This window comes from Vombatus ursinus, unplaced genomic scaffold (assembly GCF_900497805.2).
Source record: "Vombatus ursinus unplaced genomic scaffold, bare-nosed wombat genome assembly UNPS02014778.1, whole genome shotgun sequence".
NCBI lineage: Eukaryota > Metazoa > Chordata > Mammalia > Diprotodontia > Vombatidae > Vombatus > Vombatus ursinus.
In genome coordinates, this window is record NW_020954556.1 from 17,476,377 (window position 1) to 17,503,821 (window position 27,445).

General features: G+C 37.8%; 1 protein-coding gene across 1 annotated transcript; it reads left to right on the top strand.

The window, feature by feature from the left end:
- Nucleotides 1-27,106, top strand: MXD1 (MAX dimerization protein 1). Its single transcript, XM_027865161.1, has 6 exons — nucleotides 1-297; nucleotides 1,471-1,567; nucleotides 8,454-8,483; nucleotides 22,307-22,421; nucleotides 23,697-23,856; nucleotides 24,415-27,106. The coding sequence occupies exons 1-6, from the start codon at nucleotides 216-218 to the stop codon at nucleotides 24,600-24,602; spliced, it is 672 nt and encodes a 223-aa protein (XP_027720962.1). The 5' UTR covers nucleotides 1-215; the 3' UTR covers nucleotides 24,603-27,106.
- Nucleotides 27,107-27,445: the final 339 nt, after the last annotated feature.

Below are 27,445 nucleotides of genomic sequence, written 5' to 3' on the forward strand. Positions count from 1 at the left end.
TAAACACTCGGCAGTGTAGGTGGCAGTGCCTTTGCTCCGGGTCCTGTCATAGTGTCGGTGTCTCTGTCGCCCCTTGGCCGACTCCCAGGGATCGTGGTCCCCGGCGTGGTGTGTGTGTACTGGGGTGTCCATCTCTTCGTCTGTCCAGCGGACGGGCAGCGAGGCCGCGGGCGCTGGGGTTTGGTCCCGCGGCTCTGGCCCCCGGTGGATGCAGAATGGCGGTGGCGGCGGCGGCGGTTCGGATGAACATCCAGTTGCTGCTGGAGGCAGCCGATTACCTGGAGCGGCGAGAGCGAGGTGCACGGGGGCAGGGAGGACTCCCGCAGGGGGCCTGAGGTGGGGGGTGGACAGGGGCCTGAGAGAGCAACCACTGGGGAGGGAAAGCAGGCGGACTGAGGGGGCAGTCAACCACGGGGTACGGGGGACAGACGGACTGAGGGAGCAGCCACGGGGAGGAGGGGGCAGGCACAGGGGCGGAGCCCTGAGGGCCCGAAGCCGGGGTCGGGGAGGGGTGCCCCGGGGCCTAAAGGGGAAACACACGGGGAAGGGAGGACTGGCTGGAGGGACCTTGTGCAAAGCCCTGGTGGGGGCGGGGAGCCCTGATCGCTCCGAGGGTTGTTAGCGGAGGGCAACACCGCGAGCGCCCCAACCTCCCCACCTCAACTCGGGGCCAGGGGTGGGGGTGGGGTGGGGGCGTCCCCATCCTACAGCGGCCCCCTCTCCCACCACGAGGCAATGAATGGAATGGAAGGGAAGGAGGAGAGGGAGCTGACACTGGGTAGCTTGGTGCGCGCTGCATCTCCTTCCTCCTCCTGGGGAGGCAAGCAGACCTGTAGCTCTCACTAAAATGTAGAGACACCCCTAGATTTACCTCAGCCAAGTTCCCTACCCACATGCCCTCCCCCACGGAGCTAACCACCCACTCACGAATGGGACTCGCTCCTACTTCACCCTAACGTTCTCCCCACGCTTACAGCCCGAAGGTCCATTCTACCCCGCCCCCCCTCCATTCTCCACTCCTCTGAATCCTGTTCGTCTGAATCTTTCGTGTGTGTGTGCGCGCGCGTGTGTGTGCATGTGTGTGTGCATGTGTGTGTGTATGTGTATGTGTTTTCCTATTTAAAACACCACCAACCTGCTGGGTATTTAGTATAAGAAACATCTGGCTTTTTGAGCTTCGGTGGTGTGTTTTGTTCTTTTTCAACAATGAGGATCTGGAATCCTCCTTTCCACCTGCCTAAAACTCGGAGCATGTTTTTTTTTTTTTAAATGTGTTGAGGTTTTTGTTTTTTTTTTTTTCATTGTTCTCTGAATACCACTTTCATTTGTTTGTCTTAACATATCCCTTTAAAAAATAATAATAGAAGGAGGTTGTCCCAAGTGTGGGGACGTGTCCTGGATGGGGGAAGTAGAGGAAGAGAGGTTGAACGATCTAGGATCATTTACTGACTGAATCCTCTGATTTTCTAGAAGCTGAACATGGTTATGCCTCCATGTTACCATACAATAACAAGGACAGAGATGCCTTAAAACGGAGGAGCAAATCCAAGAATAGCAGCAGCAGCAGGTGATTTGAAAAATATATCTCTTCTTTAGTCCATTATCTCCCTTCTCTGTACACTTATACTGCGGAACACAATTGCCTGTTGTGATCACAACCCTGTAAATATATTCTGTACATATCAATGATACAGTAATGTGCAGCACAACCTCCAGCCTGTGGAGAAAGCATTTCTTTTGTTGAGGAAGAGGAAAAGAGAATTTAGATTTCTCCAGGTGGTTTTGGGGGAGGGAGATTTATTTGTTTTGTTTTACCTCCCTGTGGGAAGGGGGTTGGGGAAGAGTGCAAAAGAAATGAGGGGGAAAGCACCAGCAGTGACAATACTATGCTTTCAAAAGCTGCAAATTCAGAGCAACTTCCCTGTAATTGGAAATGCTGGACAGTGTCTTTCCTTTGGTTTGTTTTCATTGTGAAGGATTTTTTTTTTCCCTAAACAGATTAAATTATTCAATTTGGCATAGGAAGTCATAGAATTTCTCATTTGGCATTTAGATTAAATGGGCTGGTTCTCTTTTGGGGTTGCTGATTTATTTACTGTTTCTTCCTACTAACAGCTATAGATGGGAGGTTTAGTAATTGAAACCTTGGCATATGTTTTGTTTTGAGGGGCGGGGAGAAATTATTAAAATGGTTCAGTCTTTCAGTGTAGCTAGGGATCAGAAGTTGTCAGTAATTCTTGATTGGTAAGAATTTCCTTGGAAAGTCAATTTATCCAAATTAGATTCAGCCTGCTGTGTGTAAAGTTGAATGGGCAGTTTCTGAAATGCTATTTTTATGGAGCCGTTGAACTATGTCTTCCAAGATAGTAAATTAAAAACATTGACATTTCTGTCACTGGTTTAGAGATTCATGTGATTTTCTAGCTACCTTTGTTTGAGGTTTGGGTTTTTTTTTTTTTTTTCCCAGTGAATAACTCCTTAGAGTAGCTCTATTTGGACAGTCCCTATGGCACAGTGCAAGCCACTAAAGGCTAGGAAGCTAACAATCACTTTGTAGCTTGCTGCCTTCCTAGCCCTAGTTTACCCCCATTTTGTTGCAAGTGGAACTACAAGATGTATGAGACACACACATGCGCTATACTTTTGGTTCAGGAAGACATGTTAAAAGTAAATTTGGTATTTACTTGGCATTTTTCTTTCCCTCACTTTGGCATTACATGAAATTTAGAGCTGCTAGTGTATATGTAATATGTATGGCTCTTTGAGAAAGGTGCTTATGCAAAATGAAGAGGCAGGTGTGGCAAAGAAAGGTGTGTTCTTACCAGAACCTAGGACTTAGAAGACAGGTTAAAATACCACCTCTGCCAATTATCCAATGTCAGGTAGCTTTGATTATAAGTCAAATAACCTCCTTCACCTCTCTAAGCCTCATTTCTTCATCTATAAAACTGGGATACCTAACCATAGTGGTATGAATTAAATTAAAAGATTTATGGGAAAGCACTTTGTTATCTGGAATCATTGTGAGTATAAGTTAGTATTATTATTTTTTACACTATAAAAGAAATTAGGCCAATAGAATGTAAGTCTCAGAGGACAGAGACTATTTGGTTGTTGTTTTTGTATCCCCAATACCAAGCACAGTGCTTAGCACATAGAAGGTAGTAAATGCTTGTTGAAATGAATTAAAGCCATGAGCCATTTATTTGGTATTTGTTTTGGGGTGTTTTGTTTTGTTTTGCTATGCTATAAATTTAACCAAGTTTTTATGTTTAGGAGGAATATTTGTTTTCAAATTATATCTGTTCAGGAAAATGCACATTCATTGCTTTTGCTTTTGTTCATCCCTGATTTTCAAAACAACCCATGTGTTATGTTATACATATTATCCTTAAAGATAGCACTTACCCATATTATGATTCCATAAAGGGCTGTTTTTTATGGAGTGAATAAGAATGAAAATAAATAATATGGGTCCAGATTCATGCTAAGTTCATAAGTGGAAAAGATTTTTTTGCAACCATTATTATTAACTATTATTTCTCTCAGTAGGTTTATTCTTTTCTCCATAGTAAATATGGTATCCTCAGTTTTGTGAGTTGGAGACATGAGGTTTGCAGGAGTCTTAAATAAATTCGTGCTATCTGAAAGCATAGACATGTTCAAGGATTTTTAAGAGAATATAATTAAATGTGAAGATATCACCAAACAATTGCATGAGCCAGTTGTCTTATTTTAAATGTGGTCATTTTCTTAGTCACCTGTGTCTGTAATTGCCCTACCTAACCAGTGACACTTTTCACTAGGGAATGTAGTTTGACCCCTTAATTTGAATAGGTATTGCGCACAAGTCCTTGTTAGGGTTATAATATTGCTTTTGTTATGAGGTGATAGGGTGAAATTACTACTGTATTACATGGCCATGGAATGGCTGTTTCTGTTCCATGTTCACTGATTTTTATCTTTGTTATTTCTGGGTTCCTTTTTCCTGGTACATGTAATGAAAAAGTAGCTATTCATTTATCAGGAATAATTTTTAATTTCATGTCAGACCTTCTTGGGATTGAAAATGCAGGGGTTAACCAAGCATACCCTAGCACCTTGCGGATAGTATTTAATAAGAAGTTGTTAAATTGAGTTTAATTCTATCTGTAATGTTTAGATAACAGGATCATAGGATTTAGAACTAGAAAGAAATCTTAAGGATCATTTGGAACAATCCTTTATTTTATAGATGAGGAAACTGAGGCTCAGAGAAGGAAGTTCCTTGCCCTAAGTCAATAAGCACGATTGTAAAGATTGGATCATTGAAAGCTATTCAAATAGAATACTAAGAATTATTGGTTGGTCCTATTTGGAAATGGCAGTATCTGCCTTTAGATTTTTGGAATGAAGGGTAATGAATAGTGCTTGTAGTGATTGTTTTTCCCTATTAATGTTTTTTAATCAGTTCCTTGTTTCAAATTGAAGACCACAGCCTTTTTGGAACATGCTTTGCTAAAGTGAGGCAGCTTTTGGAATATTAGTGGATAAGTAGTTGAAAGACTGCTAATGAGCTTTATTTCAAGCTGGTAGTAAAAACAACTGACTATTTGGAAAGGGGAAGTATTTCTGTAACTGAGGAGTATTCCCAAGTGTCTGATATGGTTAAAACTTGAGTAATAGGACTATAATTCTTTGCTGTTCTTTTCAATGTTATCTTTTTTTAAATGGAGAAATTTGACATTTATCAAGACTTTTCAATAATCAAATTGAATATTGGAAAAGGGCATATATTTCTTCAGCTGACATAAGATATTAGTAAGTTGTTTGCATAGAAACAAATATAGAAGGAAGGAGCTCAGAAGTAGTCACTTTGAGTTCTGTTTTGGGAATCTTAATTCTTTAAATAAAGAATATCTCAGTTATGATTAGTGACTACAATTTAGCTTATAAGTCCTTTTATACATTTATGTTCAAAATTTTTTTTATTTGTGTACTTGTTATTTCTTTTCTTTCTAGATTGTAGCCTTAAGAATAGGGACACTGTCTTTATCTTCATGTCTCCCTTTATCACAGTACATTTATATAAACATTTAATAAGTGTTTGTTGAATGACTGAATGAAATATGCTAGAGATTAGGAAAATTGTCCCTCTTGGGGGTTTAAAATTTATAGTATTAGCAACATTCTTGAGTAAATAGTCAAGACTTTTGTGGTTTTTCAACTCTGTGTAAGTTTAGAGCCTAAAAAGACATATACTTTCTAGCAAAAAATTTAACTTTGATATCCAAACTGTAATTTACATTTTTGACTGTTAAAATAAATAAGAAATTTACATTTAGCATGCATACATTCTGTATAGTTGCTTTTTAATTAGGGTTTACTTCTTGCTATGACCAGAAAAGCATGTACACACCCAGCCACTCTCTACCTTTGCCCTCTCTTGATTCTATCCTTTTTTTCCTGTCCATCCTCTATTAAGCATAGTTCCTTTGACCAAGACAGGAGGACCTTACCCAGTTGTAGCCATGTCACAGTCATATGTACAGTCAAAAATATAATCTAAAAAGATGTAAAATTTTATCTTTGTTAAAATTAAAATGCCATGTGGCCTTAAACAAAAGGTCTTCATCAACATTTTTATAAACTATGGCCATCCAGCTAGCTGGTTTAGGAAATAAAATTCTGGATCATTATTTAACAATGGAATAAAGAAGGCTATGTATGACAAACTGAATGAATTAAAACCTTCAGGATAATTAGTTTTGATATCTACAAATCTTTTTGATGGTAAACAAATCATCCTAAAACATAAAATCTTGATTTCCTTTTTCTTTTCTTTGTCATTAAAACTTCATATCCCAGAGACCCTTGGGAGATGAGTTTTAAAGCTTGGTTTGAAATTTCCTATATCATAGGTCACCCCCAAAACATCCTAGAACAGAATAAGCCAGTAACTACTATGAATGAACTTCTTGAGGGTGGTCTCTAGTCCTCTACGATTAATCTTCTGTGACTTGTTCATGTAAGTGCTCAACTCCGAGACCTTAGGCTGAGGTTCACTTCTGCCCACTACTTCATTGTCTATCATGATGCTATCTTGTAAAAGTCTACATCATAGTCAGATTCAATTCCTATTTTGTGATTCTTTAAAGTTCTCTGAAATTACAGCTTCCAGGTACAGTGGGGAAGTACTGGACTTGGTATCAAGACCTGGGCTTCAGCTCATCTTTCCTACTTACCACCTCTGTGACCTTGAGCAGGTCGCCTTACCTCTCTGACTTCACTTTCCTAATCTGAAAACTGATGGGCCAGATGGCTGGTGAAGCTCTTCCTATCCCAGACTAAACGTATTTAGGAGACTGTTGACTTCTAATAGCATTTGTAGAAACCTTTTCCATATAATGCTTTTTTATTAAAGATCAACTATAAGAACACTAATATTAGGACTTTATATCCACTCTAACTTTCACCCGAAGTTCTGAAAGCCCTTTTACAACTGCTAACTCATGGATCCGCACTTGTATGGATTCATATTAGTTACTGGCTTGTTCTGTTCTAGGATGTTTCTGGGGTGGCCTATGAAATAGGAAATTTCAAACCAAGCTTTAAAACTTGTCTCCCAAAGGTCTCTGGGATATGAAGTTTTAATGAGAAAGAAAAGAAAAAGGAAATCAAGTTTTTATGTTTTAGGATGATTTGTTTACCATCAAAAAGATTTATAGATATCAAAGCTAATTATCCTGAAGGTTTTAATTCATGTGTCAAGTAGTAGTATTAGCCATATCTCATGGAGAGGACAAGGACAGCATAGTGAAGCAGTAACATGCTTCCTTTCATAGGTTATGGGACATACTGGTAGCAAAACTGGAAATATGGTATAACACTAACCCTCATCACTGGTTGAGCAAGTTGATAATCTTTCTAAAATTGCGTTTTTTCAACTCCTTACTAAAAGGTGTTATGTTGCCGTTCTTCATCAGGAACTTAGAATATGGGTGATGTTACTAGTAGTAAGATTGCTATGAAGTTTGTTTTATTCATTCCAAACTATATCATTTAGTCAAAGTAAGACAACTTGTTTTTGATATAAGTAAAACAACTTGAGATTTTGTTATGTAATCCAAACCAGCAAAAAGGCATCTGATCTAATGATGACTGCTGTATTACATTCACCCTAGGGGAAATAGGTGGATGTTACTACTACTGATACCACCCTAAATTCACATATGGTGTGGGGTTATTTCTCTTTGTGAATTTAATGCACATTTCAATAAAACTCCTCTCCTAGGGGAAAATACAAAGCTTAACATAGACATGCAATTTACCCTTATTGGACTTACAGTCTAAAAGGGAAGTAAGATACACATACAGATAAATTTAATATGCAGTATTACATAAGTACATTATTGGTAACAAGGAAAATGCTATTTGAAGTCTGAGGGGGTAAGTCATTATTGATGGGGGAATCAAGAAAGGCTTTTTGGAGGAGCTGGCTTTTGAATTTGGTTTTAAAGAATGAGTAGGAAGTCAGCAGGTGTAAAGATAACATTCTAGGCCTAAGTAAAATCATGAACAAAGAAAGGATGCTGGAAAATCTCAAGATGAGTTCAAGAGACAGAGAGTAGTCTAGTTTAGCTAGAAAATGGAATGAGGAAAATAATATGAAATAATTCTAGAAAAGTGGGATAGTTCCAAATTGTGGAGGTCCTTGAAAAATAAGCAAAGGACTTTGAACTTTCCTGTGTGGGCAGTAAAGAGTCATTGAAGATTTTTGTGCATAGGAGTGACACCATTAGAGTACTTCAAGTACACTTTGACCTTTTCTTTTAATTGGTTACTTTCCCAAAAGGAAAATAAGCACTTCATAACTCTGTTACTTTTACTTAGGACAATATTCTGATTGCATACATTTGTTAAACTATTTTTCAATTTTTTTCCCTCCAACCCTGCCCCCCTACTGGAAAAAAAGAGAAAAGAAAAGCAAAACCCTTGCAACAAATATGTATAATCAAGCAAAACAAGTTTCCATGTTGTCCATGTCTAAAAATGTGTGTCCATGTCTCAGTCTGCATATTTAGGCCATCATGTCTGTCAGGAGGTGGGTAGCATTCCTTATCATTGGTCCTTCAGAAAAATGGTTGACTATTACATTTATCAGAGTTCTTAAGTCTTTCAAAATGTTTGTTTTTACAATGTATCAGTTCATACAGGTCTTCTTAGGTTTCTCTGAATCCATCCCCTTTCTCATTTCTTATAGCATAGTAATATCTAGATGCATACATTCTTCTAGCCCATCAAATAGTCTAATTGGTCATTCCTCGAGTGACAATGAATACGGACTGGTTGTCTGTCAACATCCCTTTTAGCTCTGGCAGTTGGTAGACTGGTTGTAATGGTAGACATGGTAATATTTTTATGGCCATTCTAGGCAAGAATAATCTTACTGTCTTTTTTCCCTCTCTTTTCAGATCAACACACAATGAAATGGAAAAGAATAGGTGAGTTGTGGGTGTTTTATGTGTGACTTAAAAAATATAGTGGGTCTGGATGAAAATTTTATTAATTGTTTAACAATTAATTGTACTCTCTTACTCCCTCTACTTCCAACAAGATTTGAGAGGATGTATGTGTGTGTATATATATATATATAAATATATATACATGTGTATATATATGTATATATGTGTGTATGTCTGTATGTGTGTGTGTATGTGTGTGTATATATATATATATATATATATATATATATATATATAGGCTATATCCTCTGCCTTTAGGATGGACTGTGCTAATATCACTCTAGATGTGTGAACATGTATCCAGTTTCAAATGACCGTAAGAAAAGGAGCCATTTTAATGGAAAAAGTCCTGGTTTTGGAAACCTCATTTCAGACACCGGTTCTGCTACCTACACCTCTATGATGTGGGGCAAGTCACTAGATATTTCTGGGTCTCTGTGTCTTCATCTGTAAAACAAAAGAGTTTGACTAGATAACTCTTAAGATCCTTCCACTCTGAATCTAATGATCATAATCTATTTATTTTCATTAGTATTTTCTGTGTGGCTACTCACACAGAACAATACTGTACTCATACAATCCAATAGTTTGGGGTTTTGTTTTGTTTTTTATCTTTGTATCTCCCATGCCTTGCATGTAGTAGGTGATTAAAAATAAATGGTTCTAGAATACTATGTCTATACGGGGATCAGAATCTTTGACTCGCTATAGAGGAAAGATTTGGGAATAGGAAGGTTCTCTCAAGCTAAGATGGAATTTATAGGTTTTAATAGGGCATATGTCTTGAGAGATGAGGGTGTTTGAAACTCATTGCACATGAACTTCTCTAATATATTAGTTTAATGTTATAGCTTTTTACAGTTTACAGAGTGCTTTCACATGCCTTATCTAATTTGATCTTCAATCTTGTGAGATGAAAAGAGCTATAATTATCCTAACTTTAAAGATGAGAAAACTTGGACTAAGTATAGCTAATAAGTAGTGATGTAAGACTAGAACCTAGTTCTTCTGAGACTCAGACTTCCAGAGAACTATGATTCTTTGCACTATACTGTACTGGCTCCCTCTTTCTATCTTCTGTTATTCAGTTTTACATATATGGCTTAGGATCATAGATTTCAAGATGGAAAGAACCTCTGGAGATCATTGATTCAAACACCTTCATTTTACAGATTAGGAAACTGGACCTCAGTGTGGTTAAATGTTTTGCCCAAGGTCACACAGGTAATAAATAGCAAAACATGGACTCCAATATTGTGCTCTTTCTACTATATTGTGTTACCTCTATCACTATAGTTCACCAGTGATCAAAGTCTCTAGCTTTAATCTGCTTTGTATGAGTCTTGAAACTTTTCTCTTTAGGGATATATAGTTAACCAGAAACTCAAATATGTCCTGATTTCCAAGGCAAGAAGAAAAAAAATCTTTTGTGTCTTGTCATTCTCAGCATGTTCATCTTTGTATTTTCCTCTCCTATTCTCTTAGCTTTGTTATGACCTATAACTATTACTTCATGCTGGGGAAATTTGATTTCTTTTGGGGTTTTCATGCATTTTCACAATTTCAGATAGAAAACTCTTAACTCACTGCAAATCTTTTCCTTTTTGCTCTATAGTGTGCTGTAGATGCCACATAATAACTAATTATTGTCTAAGAAACTAGGACTGAAACTGTAGTTGTGCTAGCTAGTTCTAAGTGCTTCCAAATGACAATGGTCAAAACTCCATTGAAGACATCCAGTGACAGGGGAATTCATCACCTCCCAAAGCAGTCCATTCCATTTCTGGACATCTGTAATTGTTAAACACTTATTTTATATGGCACTAAAATCTGCCTTTTGACAAGCAAAACAAGCCTAACCATTAAGATTTAGAACTGAAAGGGCCTAAGGGATCATCTAGTTCAGCCCCTTCATTTTGCAAATGAGCAAACTAAAGCCCAGAGAAGTCACAACTCGCCCAGTGTCATACAGGTAGTAATAAGAGGGTGGGAATTAGAACCCAAGTCTTTTGAATATCAATTCAGGATTCTTTATATTTCACCATAATGCTATTTCCATTCCTCTGCTTCATGATTGCTGTCTGAAGGATAATCTTGCACTGCTCCCACTCCTAGAATGTGAATAGCACCAGAAAAGTAGAAAATCAACATGGCTAATTTGGCTAAGCAAAATTTTGACAGCACTGGCCCGGGAAGAAAGGTTAGAACCATTGGTTCAAATGTTTAGATTTTACTTTTTTATGCTATTCTCTCTCCCCCATTAAGGTGGGTAATTGAAATTTGACCATGCTGAAAAATTAGGTGAAAACCTATTAATGGAATCTCCCTGCACCTGGTAGTTGAATCCTATTAATACCATCTAGGCTTCGTAAAATCTGGGGAATTTAGCCATTTGTATTTTCAGGAGTCACTAAAAGAATGAAGTGTCTTTGTCTTATTAAGGAACATAATAATTTGGGTAAATGGCTTGTAGCAGATGGCATTTATTTCTTTTTCATACTGTAGAGCACAGTTGCACTTAGATTCCTAAAAAACTGAAATCTATAAAGCATCATGGAAATTCTATAATCAATTAGTGTTTTATTTAATCAGAAAATCCACCCATGGAGATGCTGCACTGAACATCTCCATTTTAGATCACATTGATTGACTCTGAATAGGTGATAGGATGTAGAGTCAAAAACTGTTTTAAAGACCTGCAGTGCACGCACTGCCTGTCCGACTCTGAGCGAGCCACTTTTTTCCTCTGGGCTCAGTTTCCTCATCTTTAGCATGAAAGGACTAGATTAGATAATGTGTAAGATTCATCTCTAAATTCTGTGATCCTTTAACTCGTAAGGAAATACAAGAGAAGCCTTTTACAAGAGTTGGTGTGTTGTTTTTTGTTTTATGTTTTTTTAATTGAAATTCCAATCGTAAGTGGGCATTCAAATTAGAGTCCATTTCAAACAGTTAAAAGGACACTAAAAGAAGATTCTAGAAGTATCCTTCTTAGATAGTTTATTTATGTAAATCTACCTGGAATTAGGCAACCAGACTATATCATCTCTGCCAGAGCCTTCTGATCCTATTGTTTAATGATTTATTGCATAGTTTAGGGAAAGAACTTGGTAAGCTGTGATCCGAACAGCCATTTTCATTACTCTCAAACATTTCTGCTTTCAGTGTTGGCTAGCCTTTGGTGCAGGATACAAATCCTTGGTCAGATCTACTCCAAGGCTACCCTAATTAATTGCAGGTTCTGATAGTGGTTTCCCTGATTTTCAGTCTGGTAAATGACTGCAGATCTTATTTCCAGAAGAATGGATGTCTTCTCCCTTCTTCCCTACCCCCCACTGGGCCTCATATATGGCATTACACCATGTTTCCACTATTCCACACCTTGACCACCATCAGATCTTGCTGTAAAATGTGGTAAATGGAAATCACATGGATCACTTGTTGGAACATTGCTGTAACTAGCTTGGTTGTTGCTGTACTTGGAAGGATGTGATAATCCAGGTCTGATCTGTGTTTAAAAGGGATGAGAAAAAAATCAAAGTGGGTATTGTTCAATGTCTAAATTCCAAAAATATGTTACTGCTAATTTATGTCTTTGATGGCCTATGTTTTAGTAAAGCTTGGAGGAGAAACTGAATATGGGATTATCCTTAAGACCACTGTGTAATAGCACTTTCAGTTCTCACATTCCTAGTCAAAAGTCATTGCTTAGCTTAGAAATCAACAGTTAGAGCACTTTTCCAAACTAAAGTAGAGTACTAGGATAAAGAGAGAATCATCAAATACCAATTATAAAGGACGTACTTTTTTTGTTGTGGTTAGTTAAGGCATACCTCCATCATATATGATATGTCATAACCCTCCTCTGGGTAAATTCTGACTCCAGAAGAAGTTAGTTCTAGATTAGTAAGAAACTTTAAAAACCTTCCAGAGAAACAAGAGGATGATCGTAATCCACTTGCAGCTGCTTTTGAAGAATAAGTTTAGAGCCTTTTTCTTTCCTTCTGTCTTCTCTTTCTCCCTAGCATGTCTATGTGTCTGGCTCCCTCTCATTTAAATACACCTACATTTATCAAGGCTAAAACTGGATCCTTTGTTTATTGATCATAATGTGGACTTTGGAGATCATCAGTATCTTTTGAGGACGTTAATATTTCTGTGAGAAACTGCAGAACTATTAATATGATAACTTTTATCTTCAGTACATGCAACTCTACCCCTACTTTTCTCTCATTTGACCTGGAGGAACAGAACAAGGGAATATTGACAAAGGCCACACATTCTTATACTCACTTTATTATTTTTAGTCTCTTCCTATCTAATCACCAAATATCATACCATACTTACAAATTTGTGTAATTAGCCATGAGAGTTAACATTGTAATGAGCCAGAAATATAAAATCAGGAAAATTTTGAGTTGAGTTAGTAAGATTAATTCCCCATATAAGTAAAGTAGCATTTTTCCCTCTGGCACCCATTATTCCAATATTGGACCTAGCTTTACTCTTATTAGGTATTGGGTTCTTCATTAAAAAAAAAAGGTAATTTTCAGGAACACTCTAATTACAGGGTGAAAAATTCTCAAAGATAATAGATCATATTCCATTGGTCAACCATATTACTTTAGTGCCTATGATATGCAGAATACTTATTAGGCCATGAAAGAGTTAAAAAGGAAACAGAAAACCTTGGCTTTTATCATTGAAGAACCTAGTCCGATGGAGAAAATGAGATAGATAGGAATAAATAAAAATGTATGTAAATATATATGTATGTGTATACAGATATACACGCACATGTCTAGGCATACAATATGAACACAAGGGAAAAGTATGTAAAAAATATCTAATGGAGAGCTGTATGGCCATACAGAGTAATACATTGAAATATTTCATATTTGAGGAGGTGAGTAGTGTGCCTTGACTGGGACAAACTAGAGTTTTATGGAGGTGGTATCTTAAAGTTTTTGAAATGGGAGCCAGGGAAGAGACCTGTTTTGGTTGACAGGAATGAAGCAGCCAATCCAGGTAACATGTAATGACTTGGAGGTGACAGAAGGCTGTGTGTTTCAAGCCCTCAACCAACTTGCCTGTTTTACTACTTATATATATAGCAACTGTTATGCTATGCCTTAATCCTGTAACTACTTTCCATGCCTCACCCATAACTGCAAGAATCAGATAAAAGGGGATATTTGATTTAAATGCTACCTCAATGAAACTATGATCTTATCCATGTGGGTTCTCTCTATCAGTCTATAATGTAACCTATCTATGCCTCTCGGTCTTGTATATTTTTTGTCTGTGTTCTCCAGTAGATCCTCTGTAGGAGACACAACCAATATACTTGAGCTCCTTTTTGTCTTTTGTGGATCCAGCATGACGCTTGGCCTGTTCATCTCTTTTCACATTACCGATTCACCTACTTTTCCAATAATACATTTCCTAAAGGATGGCCCTTATATCACATTTAATGGGCATAGACCACCACTGAAATTATACTACAGTCTACTTATACCCACCAGATTACCCACTCTTGATTCTTAAACCATGGAGAGTATGAATAATTGTTTTGCCAAGATTGCACCTCCTGATATCTATCAAAAACAGAATAAGACCTGACTTGACAATCCTATGAGACTCCTCTGACAATCAGCAATTTGGTGAAGCCAAGAAATACTTTGGGGAGTGGTAGAAATGAAAAATATAACTCCATATATTTTCTAAATTCACTGGCTAGATGTAGTACCCTCAGTTAATGGCATTCATGGCCTATCTGTGATTTAGCCCCTTCGACTTACCCATTCGCAAGCTTCCAAATTTGTCAGCTTGAGGAGACAGCATAATCATAGTGTGAGTGAGTCTGAAGACTTAAATAAGGAGTGCCAGATTCAAAGTTATCAGTTGGTAGTTTGCTCTGCCCTCCTGCCTACCTATAGTATGAAGCTTGGTTAAGAGGAATGCCTCGTATGGTAGACAGTTTTCTTTGTGGCTGGCATGAATCATGGAAAACGTGCAGTGCAGTTATATAGTATGGGAGTTCTTTTTTCTTCTGTTCTCTTTTTAGAAAAATGTCTTTTCAAAAAGTCTTTAAATTCCATGCCGGTTGTCCCATTTGACTTAGTGTGCCTGGGTGTACAGGAGGCATTGGTATAGCAAGTTTGGGCCTAATTACTAATTTAAATTTTTACTAGTTATATCATAATATAGCATTTATACTGTAATGAGTACTTTAAAATTACATTTGAGATTTGAATTTTTACCAGCCTTCTTAGACCAATCTGCTCTAGTAAAATTCTCCTCTGGTAAAACTAATGGATACAAATGCATTGTAGGTCTTGTAGAATCCCAGTTGTTCATTTCAGAAAGGAAGATATAAAGATATGAAGCTACCTGTCTCTCACCCACAGCCACACCCTTTATCCCAATAAGTGAATATTACAGGGGAGAAGGGAGGGAGAACTTCTAGCTAGGTAATCCCTCCTGTCCAGTTCTCCCATTTCTCTCATTTACCTCTCCTGGGCACCTTCCACATTTTACTTTGCATTATAGTCATTTGTATATATGTTATATCCCCTCCTAGACTATGAACTCTGAGGACAGGAACTATGGTGATTTTTCTTCTTTATGGGCTCTAGTGCCCATCACTTGTTTCAGTACTTAAGGAACCTATGATTTCCTTTATATAGGTACTCTCTCTACTGATGCAGATTGCTTCCTTTTACTTTCACTTCCTTTCACTCTGAGTTACTATGGCTGAAGAAGTCATCACCTTAGGTGGTCAGATCCTCAAACAAGAAACAAACCATCCGTCACTAAGCTTGTACTTAAAGATTTTCTAGTCCGATAAGACCTGCCAAAACATAGATTTCACTGGCTTAGCTTTCAAGAATCCATGGTCACCCTCACTTCATTGTGGGACATTAGAGTAGGGCCTTAGTAGAGACATTCTACATAATAAGCATTTAATAACAACATTTGTTAAGTTTAATTGATCTTTGATTCTGTCTACATTTTCTTCCCTAGAATAGCACTGTATTTCATTTCTTTCATGTTTTTGCCTGCAAATGTATCCTTTAAGAGGCTATAGTTAACCTAAATTCAGTTTCACAAACATTTTATTATATATATATATAGTAAACATTTTATATAACACTGTGCTAGGTGCCGGGGAACTACAAAGATAAGTAAGTCATGGTCTCTGCCCTCATAGAGCTAACAGTCTAATAGAGAGATAGGACACATATGTAATAAACTACAATGCAAAATGTAACATGGGTACATAAGAGAAATATAAACAATGTCCTTTGTCAGGTCTGAAAAATGAGGGGTATCAATGGAAATTCTGTTCTTTGACTTGGTGTTAATAGGTCTATGGGTTTTAGTTCACTGAAATCCTAACATGAACCAACACTGTTCAACCTACCAAGATAAAGATGTGATCTAAGGCTGCATTATTAGAAGTCTAATGTCCAGATCAAGGGAAGTAATGGTCACAATGTACTTACTGTACAGGTTAAATTACATTTAGAATATTGTTTCTAATTCTGGATACCACATCATGAAGGACACATTCAAGAACTGAGCATAGATAGAATGAGGTAATCTTGATGAAGAGAGTAGTATGGTATAGTGGGATAAACTCTCGATTTGGAGTCAGAGGATTCAGGTTCAAATCCTGGCTTTGTACTTTAGTACTCATATGACCTTGGCAAAGTCATTTAACCTTTCTGAGCCTCAGTTTCCTCATCTGTAAAGAGGTTGAACTAGATGATCTCTAAAGTCCCTTCTGTCTCTTAATTTGTGATCCTGTCATTCAAAACTGAGGAACTAGAGACTATGCCATATGAAGGATAGTTGAAGGAACCAGGGATGGTGCTCCTGGAGAAGAGATTTACTGGGGACATGATGGCTAATGTCAAATATTTGAATGGCTGCCATGTGAAGAGCTTTTGCAGCTCCAGAGGAAAGAACTGGGAACAATGAGTGGAAGATACAGGGAGGTAGATTTTGGCTCAATATGAATTAGAAGTACCTGCTAACAAGTTGAGGTATCCAGAAATGGAATGGGATAGCTTTATGAGTAATAAGTGCCTCATTTCTGGAAATATTAAAGCAGGAACTAGACTTGTTGAAGATCTTGTAGAGGAAATTTATGTGTGGGGTAGAAGGATAGATGATACCTAACTTTCCTTCTGCCTCTAACATCCACCAGAACTGTATCTAACAAAGCATTCTTCTGCACTTGAGTTTCAAATCTTGCTCCCTAGAACACAAGAGTGGATGTTAGAGTGTATTTGAGCCTTTACCTGAGTAGTTTAATTTCCCTTCTAATTGTTCTTTCTTCATATCATTGACCATGAAGGAATCTTTCCTCTTGCACATATTAACTTCATGTGAATTTTTTTAAGATTAAAAAAAGTTCTGTTGGCATAAACAAGATTTGTGCTTCCCTGGAAATGGGTCAGACATTCTCTTAAATCTTTTAATTCCAGAAGACTTCAATCTCCTTTATAGAGTAACAGCCTGCAGTTCTCATCTGCCTAGTAAAATGCAGTTCAGTTCCCAACTGACTTAAAAAGAAATATTAAATTGCTTTAATTATCTTCATTTCCCTAGCAGTAATCACCCTTCTGCAAACAGAAACAAGGTTGAAAGAATTCCATACTCAATAATCTGCCCATACTGTAGTGTTATACCTGTCACACAGATCTAGAAAATGTGAATAGAGAAACCAACTCAATTTTGACACTCCTCTAGTTGCCTCCATGTTTCCCACAGAAAACACGCACATGCACACCCGCGCGCACATGCACATACACACACACACACACACACACACACACACACACACTGTCAAGACAAAAGCTTCAGTTTTAAGGGAGTCATCATAATTCAGTGAACACTGTCCCTGCAGTCAGAGGAGACCTAGATTCAAATTCTGCCCGTGGTATTAATACTTTTATGACCTTGAGAAAGTCATTTAATGGCTTCCCTGGCCTCAGTTTTATCATCTGTAATACGAAGGGGTTAGAGTAGACGGCCTCCTCTGAGATTCCCTTTTAGCTCTAAATCCTTGATCCAAGGATCTAAACTACTCATCAGTCAAAGGAGTTTCCACACTGGGAGTTCTCTATACTGTTGAAATAAAGGACTGGATCAAAAAAAATTGGCCATCATTGGGTTGTGTTTGTTTCTTCTAATTGCTAATTACAGTTCAGGTCAAAGGTAGATTGGTCCATGAAAACTATTATAGGCCAAAGGTATATTTAGAATAATTAAACTGCCCTTTCTAAATTGTCAGCAGGTAAAGGAACTTTGCTACAGATGTCTATAAAATATCATGGAGCTAAAAATCTTACATTCCCCCCAGGGACTGCAGTCACATTTTCATAAATGCAAAGCCAGTTTGTGAAGAATTACCACTTGTACCCTTGACTTGAACTTCTAGAAAGAGAAAGACAGAACGACAGAGGCAGAGAGACTTAATCTTGTTTTGTTCTTTGACAAGCTTGAGATACTTTTACCAAACCCATTATTAAATACTTTTACCAAATACTTTTAAATTAAATTAAATTAAATTAAAAATTAAATACTTTTATTAAATACTTTTACCACACCTATTATTAAATAATAACAGCTGTCTTGGTTGGTTTATGAGCCTTAGAGTTCTAGAAATGATTAAAAATAGAAGAATGTTTATCTGCCCACTACCATCAAAATAATTTAAATATTCAGATAACCTAAATATACCAAGGAAAGACTAATATGATAGTGCTATGAGTTATGTAGTCTTTGCAAATGCCAGTCCCCCCCCCCATCAAATTTAAAATGGTTTTGATGCTCGTTTTGGTCAACCTTGATTTCTGTTGTTAATTTGGAAATTGGCTGATAAGATATGTATTAAGTAGAAATGTATGTGTGTGAAGGAATAAGTAACTATAATCTCACATGGTGTCTTCAATAAAATAATCTATTTTTCTGAATTTCATCCAAAATATTCCCTTACAAAGTAAAAATGTTTTTCACCTGCTAACAGCTGTTTTCTCTGTTTTTAATTTTTTGTGTGGTAATGAGGTGAGGTAAACTGATAATCTGATTCCTCACTTGCAGATAGGTCAATCATTCCAAATCTAAATATTTTCCGGGAGATTGGAAGCCTTATGAAGGGGTGGTGCTTTTTATACAGTCAGTACTCTCAACTCCAAAGTAGTTGTGAAATCACATTTCTACATTTATAACTAACTCCTTTTTAAGACCTGTTTCATGTCATTCTCTACTAAGAAAACCTGGTGATAAGGAAAGGTTATAGATGTTCTAGAGTGACTGTTTTGCTGATAGTACACACTCCCATTCCCTGCTTTTGAGTAGGGTCAAATCAAAGGAAAAGATGGATGATGACCTCTTTGTTCAGATACTGTTACCTAGTACCTGCCTAGTACGATGCTTATTTGATCCACAGTAGGTGAACATCCTCAAGTCATGAGGAGGTGTAAGAACTGACCTCCTATGTGAGGATCATGCATGCTGATCAGTTGGCCCTTCTCTAAAGATTTGTTCTCTTTCTGGTAGACCTTTTATAATGCCTTCTCTCCTTAACACAAGACCACTAAACAAGACTGTCAAGAGGAGGAAATCCAAAAGGAGAAACCAAGTGTCAATGTATTTGACTTTGTCCATGGTTAAATTACTTTACTTATAGGCTGCAGGGAATCTGAAATTCTGAAACTCAAGGGAATTATTGCATGTACTACCACAGTAGCATAGTGTTTAAAGTTGGAAGGTTATTAAGTAAGTAAGTAAGAGGTCATTAAGTCCATCCTATCCTATACTGAAATCTCTATATAATCCTGATAAGGGGGTTATGTATGCTCTACTTTAACACTTCCAGTGAAGGGACCCATAATGTCACAAGAGACAGCCCTATTCCATTTTTGGATAAGCTTATATTCTTAATTCCACCTTATGTTGAACCAAAATGCCTTCTTTTAACTTCCAGCCATAAGTTCCAGTTCTGTCATCTGGAGCTGCAGAAAAGAAGCTTAATCCTTTTGACTCTATGACTGTCCTTCATCCCCTCAAATCAATCAACAGATATTTACATATCAGCTTTGCACAAAATGGTGACTAGTATTGTGACAGAAGGACATTTATGATACTGTCCTTGCCTTCAAAAAGTTTTTTCTTTAATTGGGGAAGCATAGACTTGAGAAACTAAGGCTACAACAGATCATAGATTTTCTGTTTCAACAAAATGAGTATTATCAATAATAAAGGTGTGAGTTCAGGGGAAGAAGAAATCAGTTTGTGTTAGAGCGGTCTGAAAAGGCCTTATAGAGGAAGTATAATTCAGTTATGCCCTAAAGAAAAAGTAAATTGTGGTAGGGTTTTTCCTTATATCCACAGAAACTATACTGGGCTGATTCTTAAATTTTGGCATAATTAAGTCCAAACCAAGGTATCAGTTATTTCAGAGAAACCTCATGGATACTTACTTGTGAACCACACACCATATGTTAGTAAATTCTTCTTACCTAGAACTTTTTAAGACATATATTATTTTCTATCTTTACCCAACTTTTTCTGCACACTTCCCTGATTTATTCGGTTAAGCCCAGTGGCTTGGAAAGTACCTATATTCGACTGTCTCCTATCTGTAAAGGGACATTTACCTGTCAGTACTTTTCTCTTGCCAAACCTCAGCTGACTGGATATATTACAAATTCATGTTATCCAACCTCAACTGGGCCCTCCTTGCATCAAGGCAGGCGTTTTATTTCTCCCTAATTGATTCCCTGTCTCTCTTCCCACAGGAGCTATTCCAAAGCTTCTCTTCTCTCTTTAAGCCTTCCTTCCCACCCTCTACATCTCCTCAGCTGAGGAGCTTGCTTGTTACTTTATTGAGAAAATTGGGACAATTCAAGGAGAACCTCTTCTCCCACAGAAGCTTCTCACATTCTCTTTATCTCAAAATCCCATGACAACATTTCCTACTCTCTTTTCCTTTCCCCAGTATCCGACCAAAAAAAAGTGACCCTTTTTGCCAAGGCCAACCCCTCTACATGTATACTTGATCCCATCCTTTTCTAGCATAGTGTATCATCTTCCCTCTCAAATCTTCAACCTCTTTCTATCAACTAGTTCCTTTCCTACTGTATACACATCCAAGTCTACTCTATTCTTAAAAGAAAATAATAATAACACAAATAAAAAAAATTCACTGGACTCTATCATTCTCTTAAGCTATCAGACAATGTATCTCCTCCCCTTCACAGTCAAACAGCTTGAAAAAGTTGTCTATACTCCTTATGTTTGTTTCTCAACCCCTTGCAGTCTGGCCTCCAAGTTATCACTCGACTGAAACTCCTCTTTCCAAAGTTTCTAATGATCTCTTAATTGCCAAATCTGTTTGTCTTTTCTTATTCCTAATCCTTCTCAACCTATATTCTGCATTTGACAGTATTTACCACCTTCTTCTCCTGAATACTCTGTCCTCTCTGGATTTCTGTTACACTACTCTCTCCTGGTTTGTCTCCTACCTTCCTGACCTCTCTCGATCTCTTTTGCTGGCTCTCCAACCACATTGTGGCTTTAACTGGATGTTCCCCAAGGTTTTGTCCTGGGTCTCTTCTCTCTCTACATTCTCTATTGGTAACATCAGCTCCCATGAATTTAACTTTTCTCTCTATGCAGATGACTCCTAGAACTACATATCCATCTCCATATCCATCCCCTCTTTCTGTTGAGGGCACTACCATCCTTCTACTTTCCCACGTGTGTAACCTCAGTAATATCCTGGCCTCCTCAGGATCTCTCACCCCATGTCGTTTCTGGTAGTTTACTATTATCTCTACAATAAAACATAAACCCCTCAGTTTAGATTCGAAATCTTTTCACCATCTGCCCCCAACTTCTCTTTCCAGCCTCAGTGTATGTTACATCCCATCTTATATTCTGAGATCAGCCAAACCTGCCTTTTCTTTGTTCCTCATACACAACACTCCTTCTCCCATCACCATGCCTTTTCACTGGCTGTCTCATATTCCTGAAATATGTTTCTTTCTTACCTCTACCTCATAAAATCCCTTTCTTCCTTTAAGATGCAACTCGAGTACCATTTTCTGCATGAAACCATTTCTTTCTAATTTCTCCAACTGCTACTGCCTCTTTATCAGATCACCTTGTATTTAACTACTTTGTATATATTTGTATTTATGCTGTATGTATTCATATATGTCCTTCTTGTTTTCCCCATTATAATGTTTGTTGCATACAGCGATTGCTTCATTATTTGCACCTAGTGCCTGGCACATAACAGAAATTTAATAAATACCTGTTACTTAATTGATTAATTACAATAAAGTACTTCTTTCTAGTCCTAGTAGGAGACCTATCAGTGTCTGTTTAAAAGTATGTCAAAGACAAATTGAGTAGGATCTTAGCCACAGAATGTCTCATAATTGTATGGATTTATATGTACTTTGGATAAAATGTTCCCAGAAACATAACTCCAAACAAGAGAAACATGATCTAGTAAAGCCTATAGAAGCAAATGGTAGCACCCACCATCACCAAAAAATTACCAGTAGTATAAAAGGGGTCTTACCCCATATACAAAGCTCCAAATACTCATTGGTTTTTTATTCAGTCATCTGATAGGAAAAGAAAATTGATTTTGTCAAGATCTCTTCCAATGATATCTTTCAAATCTATCTTGTCCTATTTTATTACTGTTTATTTTTGCTGGATTGTCCTGCCTGCAATTGTATTCTGAAGTGAAAATGTGACTTTTTGCATTGCAGACGTGCCCATCTTCGCTTGTGCCTTGAGAAGCTGAAGGGGCTCGTACCGCTTGGACCTGAGTCGAATCGTCACACTACTTTAAGTTTATTAACAAAAGCAAAGTTACACATAAAGGTGAGTGTACATTTGGCTTCTTCCCTTGAATTTCTAACTGTCCAGTAAGAACTTTTCTTGGTTATGAAGGTCTGGACTGCTTGATAACAAATAGTTTATATGAAGAGTTAATATTATATTCATTTTATTCCATATCCCAGTCATCAAGATTCCTGCTTAAAGTACTTTTATATTTACTTCCTCAGTAGGAGAAACACTGGTTGATAAGTCTCTTAAGATAATTCTGGGAAAAGATGCCATCATTTAAAACTTTCCGCTCTACAGCAGAGGTGTCTAACATGTGGCTCCCAGTGTCCCCAAGTGAAGCTCAATCTACATTAAAATGTAGTACCAATCTGATTTTAATTCTTTGATATATTAATGAAATAAGAAATATATAAATCTGTGGTTTTTTAACTCCGTATGCTGCCCATAGAAGTCCTTAGTACGATTTAGTGGCCCCTGTTTTTATTTGAGTTTGATACTCCTGCTGTAAAGGATAGTGTTCTGATGGCAGGAAACATGGCAGGATTGGGAAGGGAGGTGTTAAAATGAGCACTCCCTGGAAATGTAAATGATGTCTGAGCTCTTACGCCAGGTGATTAAAATAATGGTTTAAAAAGAACTGTTATTATGGGCTTTAAAAGAAGTTAATTTGATACTTAACGTGACACAAAAAAAGTACTTCTGTAACTGAAGGAGATAGGTTGAGTAAAAATGACTTTAAATTAAGGTATATTTCTCAAGACCCTTTAACCTATAGCTTCTTCAAAGCTGTTCAAATGTTGTGAAGCTTCAAGTTCAGTGTGTCTCCCTAGACACATAAGACAGACCTCAGAGCATTCTTGACTCCAAAGCTAGGATGCTGGGGTACCAGACCACATTCTTCAGGGGTCAGGTGGTGCAGTGGAAAGAGCCCAGGAAGTGGAGCCACAGGACCTGGCTTCAAGGCCTGCCTTTCCTACTCATTGCCCACGTGACCTCAGAAAAGGCACTTAACCTTTCTGGGCCTCTGTTTCCTCATTTAAAAATGAACTAGAAGGAGTCTAGGATTCCTTCATGATCTAAAGCTGGGATCCCTCTAAGGAAATGAGTACTGATGTCATAGACATTGGAGGACAATAACAGTGGCTCCCCAGTGAACTTCCTTTCTGAGATAAGCAAGAAAGTCAAGACACCAAAAAGCCTTCTGGGGACAGGAGTGTATTTCAGGAATGAGACACAGATTCAAGGCAGTTTTAATTATGAGGTTAAACCTAATCTAAGGATTCCTCTGAAAACTCCTTTAACCTGCAGAAGCTTGAAGACTGTGACAGAAAAGCAGTACACCAAATAGACCAGTTACAGCGAGAACAGCGGCACCTGAAAAGGCAGCTGGAGAAGTTGGGCATCGAGAGAATAAGAATGGACAGCATAGGATCAACAGTCTGCTCAGAACGCTCTGACTCAGACAGAGGTGAGACCCTCTCCGCAGTGACTGGGGTTGTTTTGTGAAATGTCTTCCCTTTGCTCCTCCACAGCCATATTTTCTTTTCTCTATGCTCCACAAAGAAGTACTGAATTTACCTAGTACTCTTGATGTTTATAAATTGCTTACCTTCACAACTCTGTAAGGTAGGTAGTGCAAGTGCAAGGATCACCCCTAACTTACAGATGAGAAAACTGAGGCTCAGGATAGTCAGTAACCTACCTCTGTTCTCACAGCTAGAAAGTGTCAGAGCCAAAATGCAAACAAAGCTCCTTTGACTCCAAATCCAAGACTCTTTTCTCTAATAACCATGTTACCTCATTGGCGTGATGCAGCCTAAATTGAAATGGAGAACTGCCACTCACCTGAAGAACTTAAGCAGTGGCTAAAATGGATTATTTCAGGAAACAGTCTTTTTCCCTTCAATTCCCCAGATACATTCAGGGAGGGAAAACCGTTTTTGCATTCATTGGAGATGGGACCCGAGATGTCTGCTCTGTTGTGACTGTGAATGCCCTTAACTCTCCCTTTTGCTCTTCTCTATAGAAGAAATTGATGTTGACGTTGAAAGCACAGACTATCTCACAGGCGATCTGGACTGGAGCAGCAGCAGCGTGAGTGACTCGGACGAGAGGGGGAGCATGCAGAGCCTCTGCAGTGACGAGGGCTACTCCAGCTCAAGCATTAAGAGAATAAAGCTGCAGGACAATCGCAAGACTTGTCTCGGTCTATAAGAGACGGCTCTAGCAGTGGCTACCTTCCTTATGGTTTTCCCTCTTGGATCTTATTAGGTAGTGTATTGGACCTTCCCACAATTCCCTTGCACGTAAATTTCGATGTTCCACCACCTTTACCCAAATCAGCTTTGCCTAAGTTTTCAGAAAAAAGTGCATAGGGTCGTGGGTTTACAAAGCTACTCTCTGGAGCACACATCTGATTGCATCCACTAGCTTCTCTTTCTGTCCATAAAAATTCATCTCTGTGAGACTGTACATTCCAACCAAATTTTGAAACATCCAAGAATATTTAGACTTAGAGCCAACTCCCAAGTATCAGTAATTTCCCCTTTTACTTATTGTCATCATTTAGTCTTCTCAACCTATCTTAAATTTTTCTGTTTGCTATGTTTATGTATCTTGTCTAGCAAAATTGTTCGATTGTGACTTCTGTTCAAAAAACCTGAAGGAACCAAACTTTTCAAGTTGAGATCCTAATCTCAGAACTATGAAGTAAGCTTTGAAAAGAGCATTTAAGAGCGCTTAACTGTGTGCCTCACCCCAGGTTTTCCTGGGAATGCTAGGAAAAAAATCCCTAATCCTCTGAAAACTTACCCCTCAAACACTGCACATGAATTTCTCCAGACCCGTATGTAGCCTTGGGCAATATCTCTTGCTTTAAACCAGGCACCTCGACTGGACAACATGTCTTCGGGGTTACACAACTCATCAAGTTTCTTGAATGTTTTTCTCACCAACTAAATGGTACAATCTATCCCCATCTCATGTTCTGGGGATTGCACCATATTATTGCTGAATAGTGCTGTCCCAAGACACACATTTATTTTTCCTCAAAGTTTAATACTACTTGTCTCTGGGATAATTTTTTTTTCTACCTCAGAGATGAACAAGATGATCTCCATTTCCCATTAGCACAAAAATGATTATGCCTCTTAAAAAAAATAAGCAACATTTGGTCCAGTTCCAATCTATTTTCCTATTTAACCTTCAGCAATAATTGAGCTGTAGAGCTAGCTGAGCTAGCTTTGTCATTAATGAAAGGAAAAGTTCACATTGCTACTTTCTATGTTGCAAGTAAACACAAGGGGATAGTACAATGTTACTACAGTTCCTCACCTTGTTGAATTATTTTTAGACACTCCCAGAAACTTGTTTATGGAGGCTTTGGGGTTGCTAATTTAGAAAGCTGATTTTTTTTTCCCCCATTTGGCCATGGTTTCTCCCCAGCTTGGTCCCCCACCTTGCAGCATTTTTATTTAAGCTTAACAGAGCACATGTATATGTACATAAACACATTAAATCTATAAATACTATTTATTCATTTTTATATAAACTAATGTAATGGAGAAGAAATTCTTACAACATGCTTTTATAGATGTTCTAGAAACTTTGTATGTAGATATCTGCTCACTAAAATCTGTTCATTTTCCCCTTAATCTTTTTCTTTTGAACATTGTAAGGCCTTCATATTTTGCGCCTCTTTGGCTAATCTGTTCATTGAATTTGGACCATTCATAAGATGCATAAAACTAAAATACAGCAACTGGCACAAGGTGATTAGAGCGGTCCCAAATGCCGTAGATACTTCGCAATTTTAAGGGCTACCTAGCTTAATCAGTGATAGACAACCACCATGGGCTTTCTTGCTTGCCTGCAATCCTTACCATATGTATGTACCTTCAGCCTGATTATACATTTAGCTGCCTCAAACCATTCCATATACTCTAAAGTACAAATTCAGAGAGAGCCTATGCTCAGACTTTAAAATTGATCAGCAGCCTGAATAAAACTAGATTACTTTTAGGATCTTTTTAAAAATGATTCTTTATTGAATTTTAAAAATATGGGAATTAGGGCTAGTGGATTTCTTAAACTCCAAAGTCTCTCCTTGTTTTTCCCCGTCCTTTTTTTGTGCTATTTAATTTTGTTTTTGTGGGGAAAAAGGGGAGGTGGGAGGGTGGAGTAAAAAAGAAGGATTTTTTTTTTAATAGCTGGAACTTTTTCTGATTACCAGCAGAAGATTTGCACTGAAATACAACTTGTATGCCTTTTGCATTTATTAAGCCTGCTTCCTGAGTCCAAGCAGAAAGATAGTGTTAAGAGAGTTAGCTCGGCCTGTAACATGTTTAGAAAAGGTACAGATATGCCTGCACTTTGAGGTACCTGCTCTGATGCCCTTTGCAAGACCTCACAAGCATTTTGTTGGTTAATGAAATGTTACATTTGAACCACCTTCACAAGTCCAAGCCCCAAGTTGTAGATGCTTTAAGACATTGGGAAGTGTAGATTTGAGGGGTAGGAAAGCTTGTGGGCCTGAATTGGGGGAGGGAACAAAATTGTGTACTTGTTTATTTAATTTAGAAGTAAGGCGTCTGAGAGCCGCCAGTATTTTCTGTGTTTTAGTTGTTGTGCCTTTGATTTAAAACTGCAGTTTTGTCTCTTTGGTTGAAATAATAATAAATGTGTTGTCCCAATATAAAACAGTAATTATTTGACCTTCACACTGTTTGTCTGGTCCTTTTCAATTTGATTGCGTAGAAATGTGGAAGTTAGTATATAAATATATGTGTGTATACACATATGTGTATATATATTTATACACATATATTAATGCACTTATGTCAAACTGACACCAGGGTTAGACATGGCTTTCAAAAGTTCTAAGCAGATAAAGTTAGCTTGCCAAGCTGGGCTCCAGGGTAACCAATTCCTTAATTATTGGGACCAACCCTGGGAGTTTCTTCTCTGTGATCCTCTTGGTTGTAAACCAACTCATGCCAAGGCAGCTAATTCCCCCCACGTTGCTGAAATAGTAGCACTGATTTGCCAGCCTTTTCTCT